The 19,776-nt window shown below is 43.8% G+C and overlaps 1 protein-coding gene across 7 annotated transcripts in view; it reads left to right on the top strand.

Annotated features, from left to right (window-relative positions):
* The first annotated feature begins 177 nt into the window (after window positions 1-177).
* LOC115203297 (chromodomain-helicase-DNA-binding protein 9) overlaps window positions 178-19,776 on the top strand; it is a 124,568-nt gene continuing 104,969 nt past the window's right edge. For 4 of the 7 annotated variants that reach the window (XM_029767863.1, XM_029767866.1, XM_029767864.1 and 1 more), the window contains exons 1-3: window positions 178-269; window positions 794-1,104; window positions 15,509-17,279. In XM_029767863.1, coding sequence (XP_029623723.1) covers window positions 15,639-17,279 — 1,641 coding nt within the window. In that variant the 5' untranslated portion in view covers window positions 178-269; window positions 794-1,104; window positions 15,509-15,638. The remainder of the gene's footprint in view (window positions 270-793; window positions 1,105-15,508; window positions 17,280-19,776) is intronic. The other 3 variants (XM_029767861.1, XM_029767862.1, XM_029767868.1) reach the window with 3 other exon arrangements.

Below are 19,776 nucleotides of genomic sequence, written 5' to 3'. Positions count from 1 at the left end.
TTGTCTAATATTTGTCATTTTATTTTACACATGAGTAGTTATTATGGCACAAAATTGAAAATGAAATTTGTCCATGTGGAACCGACTCCAAATGTAATCTGACATTATAAAAATGTAACGACGACTCAATTGTCCAATCAGAGAGCAAGTAACTGATATGCAAATTAATGTCTTCATCGATTCGTCACGTCAGCAGCAGTAGAACCGCTATGGTCAACTAGTTAACTTCGCTCTTGTAATTTTCAGTCAACGGATTTTTCGTCACTACGGTAAGTAATAAAATAATTTTCTCGTCATAAATAGAAAGTATTGGCTCCACACAGAGCTTTGAACTCTGGGAGCAAACTGTCATTCTAATGACTGAGAGACAGTGACGCTCAGCTGTGGTCACTAACGTTACGTTAGCAGTGGGAATCCCGGTCTGAAAAGCACCCAACTAGCTACAATATCAGTCAAATGCCTCGCGGAACATTGTGAGTTATTCCATTTCCATAATGGTTCTCAGAGTTCGAAATATTGCGCTCGTGTTACTAAAGTTATTGACGGCGCTTCGTTATGGTGGTCCTGAACTGACAGCGACCCGCTGTGATGGTACGAGCCTCGAGCCAGCTCAGCATCGTTACCATGAATGTGAATGTAGAGGGTAAAGTGATATCAGTCGGGAGTCTCAACGAAAACGAAACTCGGTCGGGTCCATCAACAACTGGTTTAATTGTCTGTGATCAATCTATTGCATTGTTCTTAATGAATGACTGTCGACCTCCATCCAACTCTTCCCTCCTCTCCTACTCAGCAGAGGCGTCACGACATCACTGGAGTCGAGAGGAGAGGGGCTTGGAAGGAAAGACAAGTGGGGACACGTGTACGATTCGAGTCTCGAGAAGAACAGATGGTGGGAGAAAATCCCTAAAGCTTGGCACCTGATTTTCAGATTCAGAAAGTTAAGATTCAGCTAATTTCTATAACTAGGTAGCTAGTTACCTGTTGTGACAGGGAAACACATCGAGTGCCAAGCAGCCTTTTACTAGGAGGTGCAGCAAGGCTATTGTGAAGATTCGATGCTCAGATAGCCACGAGCCATAGCTGCACTCAGAGGATGCTGAGGTTAGTGGCCATTACAGACTGGCTTCTTTCTATCATGGGTTCATTGTTACAGATTCTCGCTGTGCCACATAAACCGGGTTTGGTTAATTTTGGAATTCTAGAAGCTATTCTAAAGTAAAATTCAATAATGTAATAGGATACTTATTAACCTTTCTTACTTCGTAATAATACTGTTATTCTTGGGATTATTCCTATTTGGCGTCTTTACAAACGAGTGTAATCAGCAGCCAGTTGATTAAAGCCGATTGATGATTATCATGGATGTCCGTTGCACGTAGATGTAGTTTGTGCAAATTATATTTTGATTCCTGAATCCATGATGGAGTTGGATCGTCGACAGACGACGGGTTTGTGAGTTTGGACAGTTTGATGCTACATTGTTTCTGTCTGTATATCGTTGTCGTTATTGTGGCTGCACTTGTTATCTGTATTTTTTTGTTGAGGGTGCTTAGATATGTCACCAGGACTCTGAAATTGACGACGCCTATTTATTTGTTGTGTATAGTGGGTTGGCGATATCATGCTACTTGAAGCAAAGAGGCATAGACTCATGATAAACAAAGAAAGAAGCAAGCGGCATGCAGAGGTAGCTAGCCCACTGGGCACATACTTCAATTCAACGTCTGTTCCACGTTGGTTCAACGTAATTTCATTGAAATGACGTGTAAACAACGTTGACTCAACCAATGTGTGACCAGTGGGAGGCTAAATGTAAGCAGGAAGCGCAGCAAAACACGAATGCATTTATATTGCACTGACTATGATGGGACCTGTTGAATGTGCTCTGGAATGGACTTGATCAGTGAAATGAATCTCCATTGTCCAATGTTGCTTTTTTAACCAAATAAAAGTTTATTCAGGTCTTTCGTTATTGGTGGGCTGGTTATTACCCAATACTTTGAGGGTAGAGCCTACAGATAAACCAACCAAACAAATAGTCTACATTCGATTTGGCTGTGAAATTATGTTTTACATTTTTAACTGGGTTTCACTGTAGCTAAAACTCCAGATATTAACTAGAGCTAGTTTTACTGCAGATCTGGGTTCAACATCAATTTATAAAGACATTCAAGACTGCATAAAGTCTTCATAAGAACTACATAGATGCTTCACAACCCTAGCATTTATAAGCAAAGTCATAGCCTACCTACTACATGCAATTCCCCCAAAAACCTGCCTGAAACTAGATCCTCAAGATTCTGGTCTTGATGAGAATAAAAATAAAATATATGTCTGGGGATGTTCTCTTATGCACTGTTCAACCAATCTAGTAAATGTGAAGGAGGAGTTAAGATGGAGTGTCACCTTGTTAATGGAAGGGAAGTCGTGTCACAGGCTCTCTCTTCCATTTCCCCTGAAAACTGGACCTTACGGTTATTGGGAACTCCGCTAAGGCTACACCCAAGGGTAGTGCTATTTATTTTATTTTATATAAACTGATTGACAGACGTTGGCTCAATTATTTGAATTGCATTTCCTATTTGTTTCTTCTTCATTGAGATTAATGCGCACATTGCACACTTTCTCTAGAGATAAATCAGATCCAGCCTGGAGTGTGTGATGTAGTAGGGACAACAGGTCAATATTATACATAGTTTAGTGCATAAAACGTGGTAATTAACTACAATGACGATAATCTTTTGCGCATCTGCTTGTCCGGTCTATGTTTCTTTTACACCTGCTACAGAAGAGACAGAAGAATGCGTGATTGTGAGGTGATATAGAGAGCAGCTGTTGCTTCGTGCAGTATCTCTACCTGAAAATACATGATCAAAGTGATTGATAGTTGGTATTCAGCAGTCATAAAGTATGCCTTATTTATTTTGAAGAACTACAAATTTGTGATTTTGTCAGACAGCATAGGTAGCAACTCTATAGAGATGAGATGGTGACTTGGAATAAAATAATAAAGCCATCAAATAAAACAAATGTAATATTGTAACGACCGTCGTAGGAAGTGGACCAAAATGCAGCGGGTACGTGAATGCTCATATTTATTTTATTACGAACTCCACACAAAAACAACAAAACGAAACCACGAACGACAGCTAACAGTTCTGCAGGCTAAACATAGCAGTGCACGAATAAAACTTCCCACAAAGGGAAAGGTGAAAACAGGGCTACTTAACCTCTCTAGGGGAGGTGGGACGAAATCGTCCCACACTATTCAACAGCCAGTGACAAATCAGAGCGCCAAATTTAAAACCACAAAATGTCATAATTCAAAGTTCTCAAACATAGGACTATTTTACACCATTTTATAGATACACTTCTCCTGAATTTCAAAATGTTCCATTACCGTACTTAGAAACATGTCAAACGCTGTATAAAATCAATTTTTATGCTACTTTTCTCGTAAAATAACGATAATATTCCAACCGGGCAACGTTGTATTCATTCAGAGAGAGAAAGAAAAACATGGAGAAGTCTCGTGAATGCGCATCTCAGTCTCTCTGTCCCCAGGCTGACCACTTACAAACTCTGCTGCTGTACTTTGCCCAGAGACAGCAGACACCCCATTCCACCTTCTGGCGGCTTTAGAGAGCCAATGGAAGCCTTAGAAAGTGTCACGTTACAGCACAGATGCTGTATTTTTGATAGAGATGCAACAGAAGGACAACAAATTGTCAGACAGGGCACTTCCTGTATGGAATCTTCTCAGGTTTTGGCCTGCTATATGAGTTCTGTTATACTCACAGACACCATTCAAACAGTTTTAGAAACGTTAGAGTGTTTTCTATCCAAATCTACTAATTATATGCATATTCTAGTTTCTGGGCAGGAGTAGTAACCAGATTAAATCGGGTATGTTTTTTATCCGGCCGTGAAAATACTGCCCCCTATACCACAACAGGTTAAGTATGACTCTCAATCAGCAACAACGATGTACAGCTGTTCCTGATTGAGAGCCATACCAGGCCAACAAAGAAATACACAACATAGAAAAACATAGAAATAAAAAACAAGAACATTACCCAAAAACCCCGGAACACATAAATCAAACACACATAAATACATATCCCATTAACTTCTTACATCTAGACGTTCCGCTAGCGGAACACCGCTCCAATATCCAATGATAGGGCGTGGCGCGAAATATAAACTCCTCGAAAATCCGAAAACTTAAATTTTTCAAACATATGACTATTTTACACCATTTTAAAGACAAGACTCTCCTTTATCTAACCACACTGTCCGATTTCAAAAAGGCTTTACAACGAAAGCAAAACATTAGATTATGTCAGGAGAGTACCCAGCCAGAAATAATCAGACACCCATTTTTCAAGCTAGCATATAATGTCACAAAAACCAAAACCACAGCTAAATGCAGCACTAACCTTTGATGATCTTCATCAGATGACACTCCTAGGACATTATGTTATACAATACATGCATGTTTTGTTCAATCAAGTTCATATTTATATCAAAAACCAGCTTTTTACATTAGCATGTGACGTTCAGAACTAGCATTCCCACCGAACCCTTCCGGTGAATTTACTAAATTACTCACGATAAACGTTCACAAAAAAAATAACAATTATTTTAAGAATTATAAATACAGAACTCCTTTATGCAATCGCGGTGTCCAATTTTAAAATAGCTTTTCGGTGAAAGCACATTTTGCAATATTCTGAGTAGATAGCCCGGCCATCACAGGCTAGCTATTTTGACACCCACCAAGTTTGGTACTCACCAAACTCAGATTTACTATAAGAAAAATTGGATTACCTTTGCTGTTCTTCGTCAGAATGCACTCCCAGGACTTCTACTTCAACAACAAATGTTGGTTTGGTTCCAAATAATCCATAGTTATATCCAAATAGCGGCGTTTTGTTTGTGCGTTCAAGACACTATCCGAAGGGTAATGAAGGGTGACGCACCGGCGCATATCGTGACAAAACATTTCAAAATATTCCATTACCGTACTTCGAAGCATGTCAAACGCTGTTTAAAATCAATTTTTATGCGATTTTTCTCGTAAAATAGCGATAATATTCCGACCGGGAGTCGTTGTTTTCGTTCAAAGACTGAAAATGGAAAATGGACTCTTCATGTGCACGTGCGCACCCGTCTCATTGTTCTCAGATCGACCACTATCCAAATGCGCTACTGTTTTTCAGACATGGACTGCAAAGTCATCATTCAACGTTCCGGAGCCTTCTGAGATCCTATGGGAGCCGTAGAAAGTGTCACGTTACAGCAGAGATCCTCTGTTTTCAATAAAGAGGGTATAGAAGGCCAAGAAATGGTCAGAGAGGGCACTTCCTGTTTGGAATCTTCTCAGGTTTTGGCCTGCCATATGAGTTCTGTTATACTCACAGACACCATTCAAACAGTTTTAGAAACTTTAGGGTGTTTTCTATCCAAATCAAACAATTATATGCATATTCTAGTTTCTGGGCAGGAGTAATAAACAGATTAAATCGGGTACGTTTTTTATCTGGCCGTGAAAATACTGCCTCCTATCCATAACAGGTTAAACCCCGAACCACATAAAACAAATCCCCCCTGCCACGTCCTGACCAAACTACAATAACCAGTAACCCCTTATACTGGTCAGGATGTGACAAATATACACAATAAGTGAAATAGTTTTGTAAAGCAAACTGGCTCTAACCAGAATAGAAAGAGGAGTGGGAGGCCCCGGTGGACAACTGAGCAAGAGGACACAAGTCCACAACTGGCAGCCTAGAAGGCCAGCATCCCGGAGTCGCCTCTTCACTGTTGACGTTGAGACTGGTGTTTTGCGGGTACTATTTAATGAAGCTGCCAGTTGAGGACTTGTGAGGCGTCTGTTTCTCAAACTAGACACTCAAACTAGACCCTAGACACTCTTCGTATCGTCTGAGATCCCTGAAGATTGGAAAGCTGCCGCGGTCATCCCCCTCTTCAAAAGGGGTGACACTCTAGACCCAAAACTGTTACAGACCTATATCTATCCTACCCTGCCTTTCTAAAGTCTTCGAAAGCCAAGTTAACAAACAGACCACCGACCATTTCAAATACCACCGTACCTTCTTCGCTATGCAATCTGGTTTCCGAGCTGGTCACGGGTGCACCCCAGCCACGCTCAAGGTCCTAAACGATATCATAACCTCCATCGATAAAAGACAATACTGTGCAGCCATATTCATCAAGCTGGCCAAGGCTTTTGACTCTGTCAATCACCGCATTCTTATCGGCAGACTCAACGGCCTTGGTTTCTCAAATGACTGCCTCGCCTGGTTCACCAACTACTTCTCAGATAGAGTTCAGTGTGTCAAATCGGAGGGCCTGTTGTCCGGACCTCTGGCAGTTTCTATGGGGGTGCCACAGGGTTCAATTCTCAGGCCGACTCTTTTCTCTGAATACATCAATGATGTCACTCTTGCTGCTGGTGATTCTCTGATCCACCTATACGCAGACGACACCATTCTGTATACTTCTGGCCCCTCTTTGGGCACTGTGTTAACAAACCTCCAGACGAGCTTCAATGCCATACAACACTCCTTCCGTGGCCTCCAACTGCTCTTAAATGCAAGCAAAACTAAATGCATGCTCTTCAACCGATCGCTGCCCGCACCCGCCCGCCCGTCTAACATCACTACTCTGGACGGTTCTGACTTAGAATGTGTGGACAACTACAAATACCTAGCTGTCTGGTTAGACTGTAAACTCTCCTTCCAGACTCACATTAAGCATCTCCAATCCAAAATTAAATCTAGAATCGGCTTCCTATTTCGCAACAAAGCATCCGTCACTCATGCTGCCAAACATACCTTCTTAAAACTGACTATCCTACCGATCCTTGACTTCGGCGATGTCATTTACAAAATAGCCTCCAACACTCTTCTCAGCAAATTGGATGTAATCTATCACAGTGCCATCTGTTTTGTCACCAAATAACCATATACTACCCACCACTGCGACCTGTATGCTCTCGTTGGCTGGCCCTTGCTTCATATTCGTTGCCAAACCCACTGGCTCCAGGTCATCTATAAGTCTTTGCTAGGTAAAGCCCCACCTTATCTCTGCTCACTGGTCACCATAGCAGCACGCGCTCTAGCAGGTACAGTTGAAGTCGGAATTTTACATACACCTTAGCCAAATACATTTATATTCAGTTTTTCACAATTCCTAACATTTAATCCTAGTAAAAATTCCCTGTCTTAGGTCAGTTAGGATCACCACTTTTCTTTAAGAATGTGAAATGTCAGAATAATAGTAGAGAGAATGATTTATTTCAGCTTTTATATCTTTCAACACATTCACAGTGGGTCAGAAGTTTACATACATTCAATTAGTATTTGGTAGCATTGTCTTTAAATTTTTTAACTTGGGTCAAATGTTTCGTGTAGCCTTTCACAAGCTTCCCACAATAAGTTGGGTGAATGTTGTCCCATTCATCCTGACAGAGCTGGTGTAACTGAGTCAGGTTTGTCGGCCTCCTTGCTCGCACACGCTTTTTCAGTTCTGCCCACACATTTTTTGAAGGTTTGAGGTCAGGGCTTGTGATGGCCACTCCAATAGCTTGACTTTGTTGTCCTTAAGCCATTTTGCCACAACTTTGGAAGTATGCTTGGGGTTGTTGTCCATTTGGAAGACCAATTTGCGACCAAGCTTTAACTTCCTGACTGATGTCTTGAGATGTTGCTTCAATATATCCACAAAATGTTCTTGCCTCATGATGCCATCTATTTTGTGAAGTGCACAAGTCACTCCTGCAGCAAAGCACCCCCACAACATGAAGCTGCCACCCCCGTGCTTCACGGTTGGGATGGTGTTCTTCGCTTGCAAGCCTCCCCCTTTTCCTCCAAACATAACGATGGTCATTATGGCCAAACAGTTCTATTTTTGTTTCATCAGACCAGAGGACATTTACCCAAAAAGTACGATCTTTGTCCCCATGTGTAGTTGCAAACCGTAGTCTGGCTTTTTTATGGCTGTTTTGGAGCAGTGGCTTCTTCCTTGCTGAGCGGCCTTTCAGGTTATGTCGATATAGGACTTGCTTTACTGTGGATATATATACTTTTGTACCTGTTTCCTCCAGCATCTTTACAAGGTCCTTCGCTGTTGTTCTGGGATTGATTTGCACTTTTTGCACCAAAGTACATTTATCTCTAGGGGACAGAATGTGTCTCCTTCCTGAGCGGTATGACGGCTGTGTGGTCCCATGGTGTTTATACTTGCGCACTATTGTTTGTACAGATGAATGTGGTACCTTCAGGCGTTTGGAAATTGCTCCAAAGGATGAACCAGACTTGTGAGGTCTACCATTTTTTTCTGAGGTCTTGGCTGATTTCTTTTGATTTTCCCATGATGTCAAGCAAAGAGGCACTGAGTTAGAAGGTAGGCCTTGAAATACATCAACAGGTGCACCTCCAATTGACTCAAATTATGTAAATTAGCGTATCAGAAGCTTCTAAAGCCATAACATAAATTTCTGAAATTTTCCAAGCTGTTTAAAGGCACAGTCAACTTAGTGTATTTAAACTTCTGACCCACTGGAATTGTGATACATTGAATTATAAGTGAAATAATCTGTCTGTAAACAATTGTTGGAAAAATGACTTGTGTCATGCACAAAGTAGATGTCGTAACCGAATTGCCAAAACTATAGTTTGTTATCAAGAAATAACTGGAGTTGTTGAAAAACAAGTTTTAATGACTCCAACCTAAGTGTATGTAAACTTCCGACTTCAAATGTATATTTCACTGGTCACCCCCAAATCCAACTCCTCTTTGGCCGCCTTTCCTTCCAGTTCGCTGCTTCCAGTGACTGGAACGAATTGCAAAAATCACTGAAGCTGGAGACTTATTTCTCCCTCACTAACTTTAACCATCAGCTGTCAGAGCATCTTACCGATCATTGCACCTGTACATATCCCATCGTAAATAGCCCACCCAACTACCTCATCCCCATGTTGTTATTTTTTTTTCTTCTCCTTTGCACCCTGGTATATCTACTTGCACATTCATCTTCTGCACATCTATCACTCCAGTGTTTAATTGCTAAATTGTAATTATTTCGCTTCTATGGCCTATTTATTGCCTTACCCCCCTAATCTTACTACATTTGCACACACTGTATATAGACTTTTCTATTGTGTTATTGACTGTACGTTTGTTTATCCCATGTGTAACTCTGTGTTGTCTGTGTCGCACTGCTTTGCTCTATCTTGGCCAGGTCGCAGTTGTAAATAATAACTTGTTTTCAACTGGCCTACCTGGTTTAATAAAGTTGTTTTTTTTCGTTCTTTTTAATTATGTACTTTTCCTCTTGCTCAGTTATGCACCGGGGCCTCCCACTCCTCTTTTTATTCTGGTTAGAGCCAGTTTGCGCTGTTCTGTGAAGATAGTAGTACACAGCGTTGTACGAGATCTTAAGTTTCTTGGCAATTTCTCGCATGGAATAGTCTTCATTTCTCAGAACAAGAACATACTGATCAGTTTCAGAAGAAAGTATTTGTTTCTGACCATTTTGAGCTTGTAATCGAACCCATAAATGCTTATGCTCCAGATACTCAACTAGTCTAAAGAAGGCCTGTTTTATTGCTTCTTTAATCAGAACAACAGTTTTCAGCTGTGCTAACATAATTGCAAAAGGGTTTTCTAATGATTAATTAGCCTTTTAAAATGATAAACTTGGATTAGCTAACACGTGCCATTGGAACACAGGAGTGATGGTTGCTGATAATGGGCCTCTGTATGCCTATGTAGATATTCCATAAAAAATCTGCCGTTTCCAGCTACAATAGTAATATACAACATTAACAATGTCTACACTGTATTTCTGATCAATTTGATGTTACTTTAATGGACAAAAAATGTGCTTTTCTATCAGAACAAGGACATTTCTAAGTGACCCCAAACTTTTGAACGGTAGTGTATATCACAAGTAGTAAGTACATTTGCCGTTAATTCCTATCATTTCTAATCTACAATGTTTGTTTGGTTACGGTAATTTTTGTTAATGCTTTTAATATATTGTTATTTCAGTCTTTTACAGTTCTGATTGTCGGAGTGAACACATTGTTTGCAGAGTGCACAACCTATGCTACACTTGTGAAAAACAAGTTTTGGTTTGTTTCATTCAATTTACTAGTTTTGACAATTTAGTTATTATGTTTTGTTTGGAGCACTCCTGTCGTTGTTGAGTACGAATGCGCATTGATTACTTCTTATCTCTTGCGCAAATAGCCTACAGCTGTGTCTGTTCGGAGCTCACTGGCAGGAAACTCTGAGGGCCCAGAATATTTCATACATAGTTGCAAGTTTGCTAACATGAGCTTCAGGCCAGACCCTAGTTAATAGTTGATACAATGTTTCTAGTTCCTTGCAGACAGGCCATGCATAGCCAATGTGATTTATAGGACATTTATTTTGATCAGGACATTTTTTGTTGTTGGTTTTATGAGCTGTTTTTACATAGTTGGCAATGGCAATAGAAGTGACTTTAGTTTTGTATAATTTTCATTAAGATTTGGATAGAATTTTTATTAACCACATCACAATGATTTTGACATACGAAGACATTATTATAAATTAAATGTAGCTGTTGCACAAAAATGTGCATATGAAAACCATAACTGGCATGCAGATCGGTAGAAATTGTAATATAAAATTACATTCCACATCAGAAAAGTTACCGACTCGTGTAGCCTATTACTGGAAACTTCAGGAGAGCAGCGGCAGAATCTGCGAAAGTCAGTAGGAGCAGGAGGAGGATGGTCAGGATGGTCAGGTTAAGTTTTTCTTCTTCTGATTATCTTCATCTCTGGCTCCCTCTTGAGTCATTTGTGTCTTATTTAATCAAAAACTGCTCTTAAAGCATCAGACAAGCTCAATGCGTATATAGTTGCTTTTATTTAAATACATTTGGTGTGTCTATATATGGAAAAATGCACGTTTATAGGCTGTCTATGGTTGAGACTAGGGCTGTCCCACACTAAATAATATCTTGGTCTACCGAAAGTCGTCTGTCCTTTCAAAGCTATTATTTAATGTGGGATAGCCCTAGTCTCTAACATAGACAGCCTATAACTGGTTGTATTGTACATCATATAGCTTAGGTTCTACAGTTCATCATTGGTCCCAACTAATACAAGACGAAGAAGCAGCAGCAGGAAAAACTTTATGCTGCTCAGATAAGCTACCTCTGATTACTAATTCAGACTGTTGAGCCGCCCGGGTAGGATTCTGGTATGATGTTACCTCTAATTGAGTGATCAGATTTTCCTGTCTGTTTGGGAGAATTAGGCCTGGCCATTCTGCTCATTGTCAGTTACAATGTAGCCCTGCTGAGTGGCTGAGAGCAATGGGAGTTCTCTTTTCATGCCTAGTCTGCCCTCAGCTGTAGGTCTGTGTTGCAAGAGAAGAGAATACTCTCCTACTCCTGGGCTGGCTGCTAGTCACACGAGAACAGAGCTCTAGTATAGGCAAGAGCTGGGCATGGGATATGATCTGGCCCCTGTTATCTGGTGCTCCTGTTAAACACAGTTCTAACTGGTATAGCTGTCCATGTTGTTATGGAATGGAGGTCCAGCACAACTGTCTGAGTAAGGCTACATTAATGATTCACAGTAACCAGGTTAGGGTTAAGTCTTGATGCTTCCTGTATGAATCTTGTGTATTGTCTTGGTTGTGTGCTTGTGTCATATGGCATACTGGGCCTTTGTAACAATGAGTAAAAAGTAAGATTTCATCATAGCCAGAGACAGCCCCACTACTAGGGTTGGGTGGTATGCAGATTTTCATATCTTCATACCGTCCTTCTCTCATCCAGAGATGTACAGTTTTACCATGGAGGCTGCTAGCTAAATATGCTAACGAGCGCAAATGGGATAGGCAGCCCAGCTATAAAGTTATACATACATAGGTAGGAGCTACTGAATGTCATTTTTGGTGAGTTTGGACATTTACAAGCGAATGTGAACGAGATACATTGTGCAATAAACAGTGCTGGCTCTGGAGCAGCATGTGTACATGCTGTGTCTGTGTGGAGTCTGGAGTCTGTAGGGCAACAGGCCTGCTTGCTCTGCTTAGAGAAGAAGACAGGCCGAGAACGGAGAGGAGAAAAAAACACAAGGAAATCAAAAGACAGCAGTGGCAGCTGTACAGATATCTCATCCAAAGGGCTTTGACTTTTCAAACACAGCAGAAAGCCAACACAATATGATGAATTCCCATCACCTTATTAATTTAGCCACTTATTTAGATAACCATCAAGTTAAACTTAGGGGTCACGTTAACGCAGAATTCTTCTATATTGCTGCATTTTGTAAACCCAAATCTCGGCATCAGACAAATTTTGTGCTTCAGTTGCACTTCTCCACTCGGATGAGAATTCACTAAGGGCATTCTATCAGCTGACAGCGTTCTGATGAAGCTACTTTTCTCCGCTACTTTTCTCGGTGTAGCCAGCCTACGTTACTCCAGATTAACTTTAAGAAAAACATTAGGAAATGTAGCTAGCAACATTCTTTCTATAATAAACAGAAATATGATTGCCATGCATTAAATACATTGCATGTTCATTGTAAGCTCATTTAGCCTACTTGTGTGACTGCCAGCCTAATAGTGTTGCGCTTCTGTTGTCATCTGATGAAAATTAAGCTATATTCTGCCGAATGTGTTGCAGTAATATATTTTATGTGAAGGAAAACTATAGTTGCACGTCCCTGATCACTCTATTGAAGCACAAAAACACGTGACTTTCAATATAAAAATCAACCCCTGTCAATACACAGCTCAACTCAACTGCTCCCGCTTTGTGCCATTTACAAACAAACACGTGACTGGCTCAACTGTTCTGGGGAGCTTCATAATGTAAAATAATGTGACAAGTGAAATGAAGAACGCTTTATCTTCTAACATATTGCCCAAGTTGACTGCAGGTATTTACTTACAAAGTAGCTACAAATATTAAAATACACTTCTCAAAAATAAATAAAGGGAACACTTAAACAACACAATGTAACTCCAAGTCAATCACACTTCTGTGAAATCAAACTGTCCACTTAGGAAGCAACACTGATTGACAATACATTTCATATGCTGTTGTGCAAATGGAATAGACAACAGGTGGAAATTATAGGCAATTAGCAAGACACCCCCAATAAAGGAGTGGTTCTGCAGGTGGGGACCACAGACCACTTCTCAGTTCCTATGCTTCCTGGCTGATGTTTTGGTCACTTTTGAATGCTGGCTTTCACTCTAGTGGTAGCATGAGACGGAGTCTACAACCCACACAAGTGGCTCAGGTAGTGCAGTTCATCCAGGATGGCACATCAATGCGAGCTGTGGCAAGAATGTTTGCTGTGTCTGTCAGCGTAGTGTCCAGAGCATGGAGGCGCTACCAGGAGACAGGCCAGTACATCAGGAGACGTGGAGGAGGCCGTAGGAGGGCAACAACCCAGCAGCAGGACCGCTACCTCCGCCTTTGTGCAAGGAGGAGCAGGAGAAGCACTGCCAGATCCCTGCAAAATGACCTCCAGCAGGCCACAAATGTGCATGTGTCTGCTCAAACGGTCAGAAACAGACTCCATGAGGGTGGTATGAGGGCCCGACGTCCACACCAAGATTGGCAAATTCGCCACTGGCGCCCTGTGCTCTTCACAGATGAAGCAGGTTCACACTGAGCACATGTGACAGACGTGACAGAGTCTGGAGACGCCGTGGAGAACGTTCTGCTGCCTGCAACATCCTCCAGCATGACCGGTTTGGCGGTGGGTCAGTCATGGTGTGGGGTGGCATTTCTTTGGGGGGCCGCACAGCCCTCCATGTGCTCGCCAGAGGTAGCCTGACTGCCATTAGGTACCGAGATGAGATCCTCAGACCCCTTGTGAGACCATATGCTGGTGCGGTTGACCCTGGGTTCCTCCTAATGCAAGACAATGCTAGACCTCGTGTGGCTGGAGTGTGTCAGCAGTTCCTGTAAGAGGAAGGCATTGATGCTATGGACTGGCCTGCCCGTTCCCCAGACCTGAATCCAATTGAGCACATCTGTGACATCATGTCTCGCTCCATCTACCAACGCCACGTTGCACCACAGACTGTCCAGGAGTTGGCGGATGCTTTAGTCCAGGTCTGGGAGGAGATCCCTCAGGAGACCATCCGCCACCTCATCAGGAGCATGCGCAGGCATTGTAGGGAGGTCATACAGGCACGTGGAGGCCACACACACTACTGAGCCTCATTTTGACTTGTTTTAAGGACATTACATCAAAGTTGGATCAGCCTGTAGTGTGGTTTTCCACTTTAATTTTGAGTGTGACTCCAAATCCAGACCTCCATGGGTTGATAAATTGGATGTCCATTGATTATTTTTGTGTGATTTTGTTATCAACACATTCAACTATGTAAAGAAAAAAGTATTTAATAAGATTATTTCTTTAATTCAGATCTAGGATGTGTTGTTTAAGTGTTCCCTTTATTTTTTTAAGCAGTATATATAGAAAAACTTCAAAGAAATAATTAACGGTATTGAAAAACCATCCCGTGGCTATTTCCAAATTCCCTGCTATACGGTATATACGGTATAACGCCCAAGCCTACCCACTACCCCACTTAACCTTAGCAGAGGTTCACGAGTTGTGGTTGAAGCATTGGATCTCAGTTGTATGCCCCCCTCTGAATCAGAAGACTTGTGAGAGCCATGACTGTACATTCAGGAAGGCATGTCAAAGTGTTTGTAGTGAGGTGAGTGTGTGTGGTGAGTATGAGTCAGCAGGTCTTGACTAACACAAGTGTTCCGTCATCTTCTATTGGTCATTGGTCTGTGGTTAGATGCATCCTGAGCCAACCTCCCTGGCTGTTGACACAAACAGCATCAGCTGTCTATCTGTCTGTCTGCACCTTCCTCCCACACATTCAGTAGCTACTAGCAGACAGACGGCTCGGTAGATAGCAGGCACAGCACAGCCACAGGGCTGAGGCTGAGCGGATCAGGGGGCTTTGAACCGAGAAAGACTAGAAGCACCTGGCTGTTGGTCTGTCTGGCAGTTGGTTCAGTTTAGATCAGATCAAATGCGTTACCACACAACTAGCTGCTGCCAACCAGAGATAATTGACGGTGCCAAATTTATCCCAGGCCTGTCTGACCTAGCCATTACTTGGCTTTTTGGCAGCCGCTGTTTTCACTGTTGACGTTTACGTGGCTGAGAGCGTCTGTTATGGTAATACATTGCTTATTGTAGTGTATATGAGGTAGAGGTCTATGGAGATCTTGAAAACAACTAGAAGTGTATTGATTTGAAAAACACAGGATGAACATCTAAAAGAGAGGCTAAATTGCTTAAAATCTATTTGACAACTGAAAATCTCTTTATTGTGCAGCCCACACACAGCTCAGTATGAACAAGACATGTTTAAAGATGCATGTTTTTCTTCTCTCTGTTAAATCTGACTTGAGGTTTTGTCTTAGTTTTTCTCTCCAGAGCCAGTCTGTGATGGACATACTGTAGCTCAGTAACACGTGACGCTCCTCAGCACCAGCTAGAACCCAGCAGAGGACCAACGTGGGGGACTGGTCTCCGGAAGACTGACCCTAGGCCATGACAGATCCCATCATGGACTTCTTTGACGACCCCAACCTGTTTGTGGGAGGGCTGGACGGGCTGGCTGAGGAGGGCTTCCCCCCTGGACCCTCGCTGGTGGATGAGCTCAACCTCAGCGTAGGCTTTGAGCCCCTACAGGTAGAGCCGATGGGGGCAGGGAAACACCCCGGGATGATACCCACCTCCATGCCCTCCTCCACCCAACAGAGCATGGCTTATGGGCAGCAGATGGGGCATTTTCCAGGCATGAAGGCTCAGAACTCCATGGGACAGCCCTTCGCTGGCTCTGAGGGTGTGGGTGGTGGAGGGATGATAGCAGCACAGCATACCCAGTTCCATAGACGCTCAATTGGTCAGGCACCCCAATCCAACGCGTTGTTTTCCAACAGCAGCCCCATGTGGGGCAACCAGGACCAGAACGGGAACCTCTACCACTCAGTACCCCAGCAACAACAACAACTACATCAACAACAGCAGCAGCAACTCCACAACCAACAGCATCACCTCCAACAGCAACAGCCACAGCAGCAGCACCACCCTTGTCAACAACAACTTCAGCAGCAGCAACACCAGCTTCTGAACCAGCGGCAGCAGCAGCACCTTCATCAACAGGTAGTGAACCCTCAGTCTCTGCCCCAGCAGCACCACAGCTTCCCCTTCCACCAGGCCAACCAACAGCCAGCTCCTCACAACCAGCAGCTTACCATCGGGGGAACCCAGTTCCACTCCAGGGCTGTGCCTAACTCAGGGGCTCTGGCCAAACCTAATGTTGAAACCCCCAATGCCTCGCTGGCTGGAACCCCACCACAGCAGGGTGGCTACCAGCTGGTGCAGGGGACTCAGGGGGCCTTTCCTGGGGTAGGGCCAGAGGACTCTAGCATGTCCTTCTCCATGCAGACTTGCTCCCCCATGGCTCACACCCTGTCCTCCTGCTCAGTGAGCTCCACCACTGCCTACCCTCCCTCCCAATACTCCTTCCCTGGCCAGGGACAGCCTGGCATCTCCAGCCTGAGCCAGCCTCTCTCTTTAGCCCCAGTGTCCATGATCACCACCACCACTCCCCTGCCCTCCTCAGTGCCTGAACTCTCTCTCGTGGGAGCTGGATGTGCATTTTTGTCTGCTCCAGGGATGACTCAGCATCACCAGCCCGAGCAGGTCCCAGTCAGCCAGGTTGAGGACGAATGTCCCTTCCGGGCTCTGCGCTGCTCCAGGCAGACCCAAGGGAACTACGACTCATCTGAGATGTTTGGCCAGGCCATGAGCTGCTACCCCAGTGCAGTCAGCCAGCTTGTTCCAGACCAGCACCAGCCCCAGAACTGTGGATCTAACTTGGAAGTTACCAGACCTCCGGACAGCACCACTACCACTAACGGCTACGTGTCTCTAGAGGTTAGCCTGGCAGGGTTGCAAGGGGAGGTGGAGGCCCAAGGAGGGGGCTTTGAGGGCCTGGAGGCTCCGGACCTGCTGGCTGATGAGCTGCTGCCCCAGCTGGGGGCTGCCCTCAGTCAGCACGACCACCACGACTCCAACTGTTCCTGGACCAATGGTGGGGATGGAGAGAGGAATGGGAAGGGAGAGGAAGAAGAAGAGATGAAGGAGGAAGACAGGATCTCAATATCCATGGACTACAAGATACAGGTAAACCCACTGGGCCACTAACACTTGCTTTCAGTCTGAGGCTGGCTAGGCTGACATATGCTGACAGACTCAGAAAGGATGATATGGATGAAGTACCTAGTTATCCAGATTCCGCAGAATTCTCCTTCATTCATATATTTAAAGATGCACTATGCAGAAATCACTCTGCCATTTCCTGGTTGCTACAATTCTAATTTCAGTTTATGTGACAAAACAAGCAAGTATAGTGTAGATAGTCATCGTACCATCTAAACCACTGTGAAATATATTTCCCATAACCCAAAATATTGTATTTTCAGCTGTTTGAAGCTGGTGTACAAAACTGTAAGTAAAAGATACAAAAATGAAACTTAAGAACGGAAAGGGTAGAAATAGCCCACATAGAACAGATCTACGACTTCATGCTTTAAATGAGAATGACAGATCTATGTCACATTTCTATGTGAATTTGGTCAGGTCATTAAAAAAGTTACATATTGCAGCTTTAATGTATTACTACAGGGGAAGAAATACACATTGCGGATGTATAGAATAGTTGTGGTTGTTGGTGCTAATAGTTGTCCTTCCACTTGACCACATGGACAGGAGGGGATTGGTGAAGCGAATTGTCAAATGTCAAATTATTTCTCATTTCATTCCCATTTAAATCTAGATCTGCATCTTATCCAGGTTGTTTTATCTCTTCAGTTACAACTATGTTGGAAATTAATTGAAAGAATTGACAGTGAGACATGTATTTGTGACAGCTACGTTAATGGATAAATCTCTTGCACTGACGTAGAGACTAGAGAGGGCCTTGCCATGCTTTCACTCCTCTCAGCAGCCAGACGCCAGCCAGCCACCCACCCATGTAATGTTTAACTAGCCCTGGAAGAGCATGAGCATATTTGGTGCACCTGCAATCAGGGGGGAGGTGGAGGGAGGGAGTGAGGTAGGGGAAGGAGGGTCAGCCCTCCTTTAAATGATAAAAATACAGCCTATTCTAGCTATCCTCTCAGTATTGTGTCCCAAATGGAACCCTTTTCCCTATATTTTACCAAAGCCCTGGTGAAAAATAGTGCACTAAATAGAGAATAGGGTGCCATTTGGGACACAGACAGACAGCAGGTAACTACAGTAACCTAGCTGTGTCCCAGGGCCTGATTAAGAGTGGCAGCAGTGTCTCCAGGACTTACAGTAACTAAGCGTACTCAAGGCTATAGATGTGGGTCAGGGCAGGCTAGAGGCTAGAGACACTGCCTGACTGTCTGTCTGTCTGTCTTGCTGCTGCGCACTGCACCCACTACATGGCTAGATAGAGTGTGGGGGTGGTTGCTCTTGTGTTTTTTTCTGTGCGTATGTGTCTTTGAGTGAGAGAGAGGGAGAGGAGGGGGAGAGGATAGAGATGGATAGAGGGAGTAGTGAGTGAGGGAGAGGAGGGGGAGGGAGAGAGGATAGAGACGGACAGAGGGAGTGAGTGAGTGAGGGAGAGGAGGGGGAGGAAGAGAGGCTAGAGATGGACAGAGGGAGTAGTGAGTGAGGGAGAGAGAGAGAGAGAGAGAGGAGGGAGGGAGGGAGGCTAATGACAGACACAGAGAGAGGTAGAGAGTGCATTAGTGTGCTGCTCTGGCTCTGACAGGCACAAGGCGGATCCTGGAGCAGAGCTGGCCAGTAGCATAGTGACATCCATCCACACACCTCTCTGAGCCTGGCTCCACAGTGACGCAGACAGCCAGGCAAAGAGGACCGTCAGCAGCAGTCTGTACTGTATGTCAGACCTGGGTTCAAGTACTATTTGATATTATGTCAAATAATGAAGCTGTGCTTGATTAATGGAACCAATAGAATAGTCCCAAAACTACTAACCCCACCCATCTGGAACTCCAGGCAGGCTAAAGATTTCAAATAGTGGTTGAACCCACATCCGATCTGCAGCAGCACAGTGTGTCTGTTCCCTTCCATGGCCCTAGTGCTGGCACATGCAGCTCAGCACTCATCAGAACTATCTCTGACTGGCTCTGTAAATTGTAAACAAGTGCGCGCACGCACGCACGCACGCCCACACACACAGCTACTCTATGGTGAGTGGTGATTCACAAGTCGCTAGGTCTTTACCCTGTCTCTACAGCATAGCTCTATCTCTCTCAACTCTACCACTTAGACTAACAGGTAGGCTGAAATACTCAAGCACAGACTGGTGTTTTGACCCAGCAGCCAATTTGTCCAATTTGTCCATCCTCTAATTGAAATGGGACATGGAACACCAGCGAACAGGCCCAGCTTCCCTTCAGTCTGTGTCAACATCCACCCTTGTGTTGATGCTTATGGGTAGACTGCTCTATTCATGTCCACTGGTGTGTGAAGAGCCAACAGATAGTGTGTTTGCTGAACAGGCAGGGCATCAGGGGATAGAGTGGTGCCCACCCCCTGTCCTAGTCTCACTGCCTATCTCTGGCCCTGTCTCACCCCCTAGTCCTGTCTCACTGCCTGTCTCTGGCCCTGTCTCACCCCCTAGTGC

This window comes from Salmo trutta, chromosome 12 (genome assembly GCF_901001165.1).
Source record: "Salmo trutta chromosome 12, fSalTru1.1, whole genome shotgun sequence".
Lineage (NCBI taxonomy): Eukaryota > Metazoa > Chordata > Actinopteri > Salmoniformes > Salmonidae > Salmo > Salmo trutta.
Note: the sequence above shows the minus strand (reverse complement) of the source record. Positions and strands in the feature narration are given on the sequence as shown.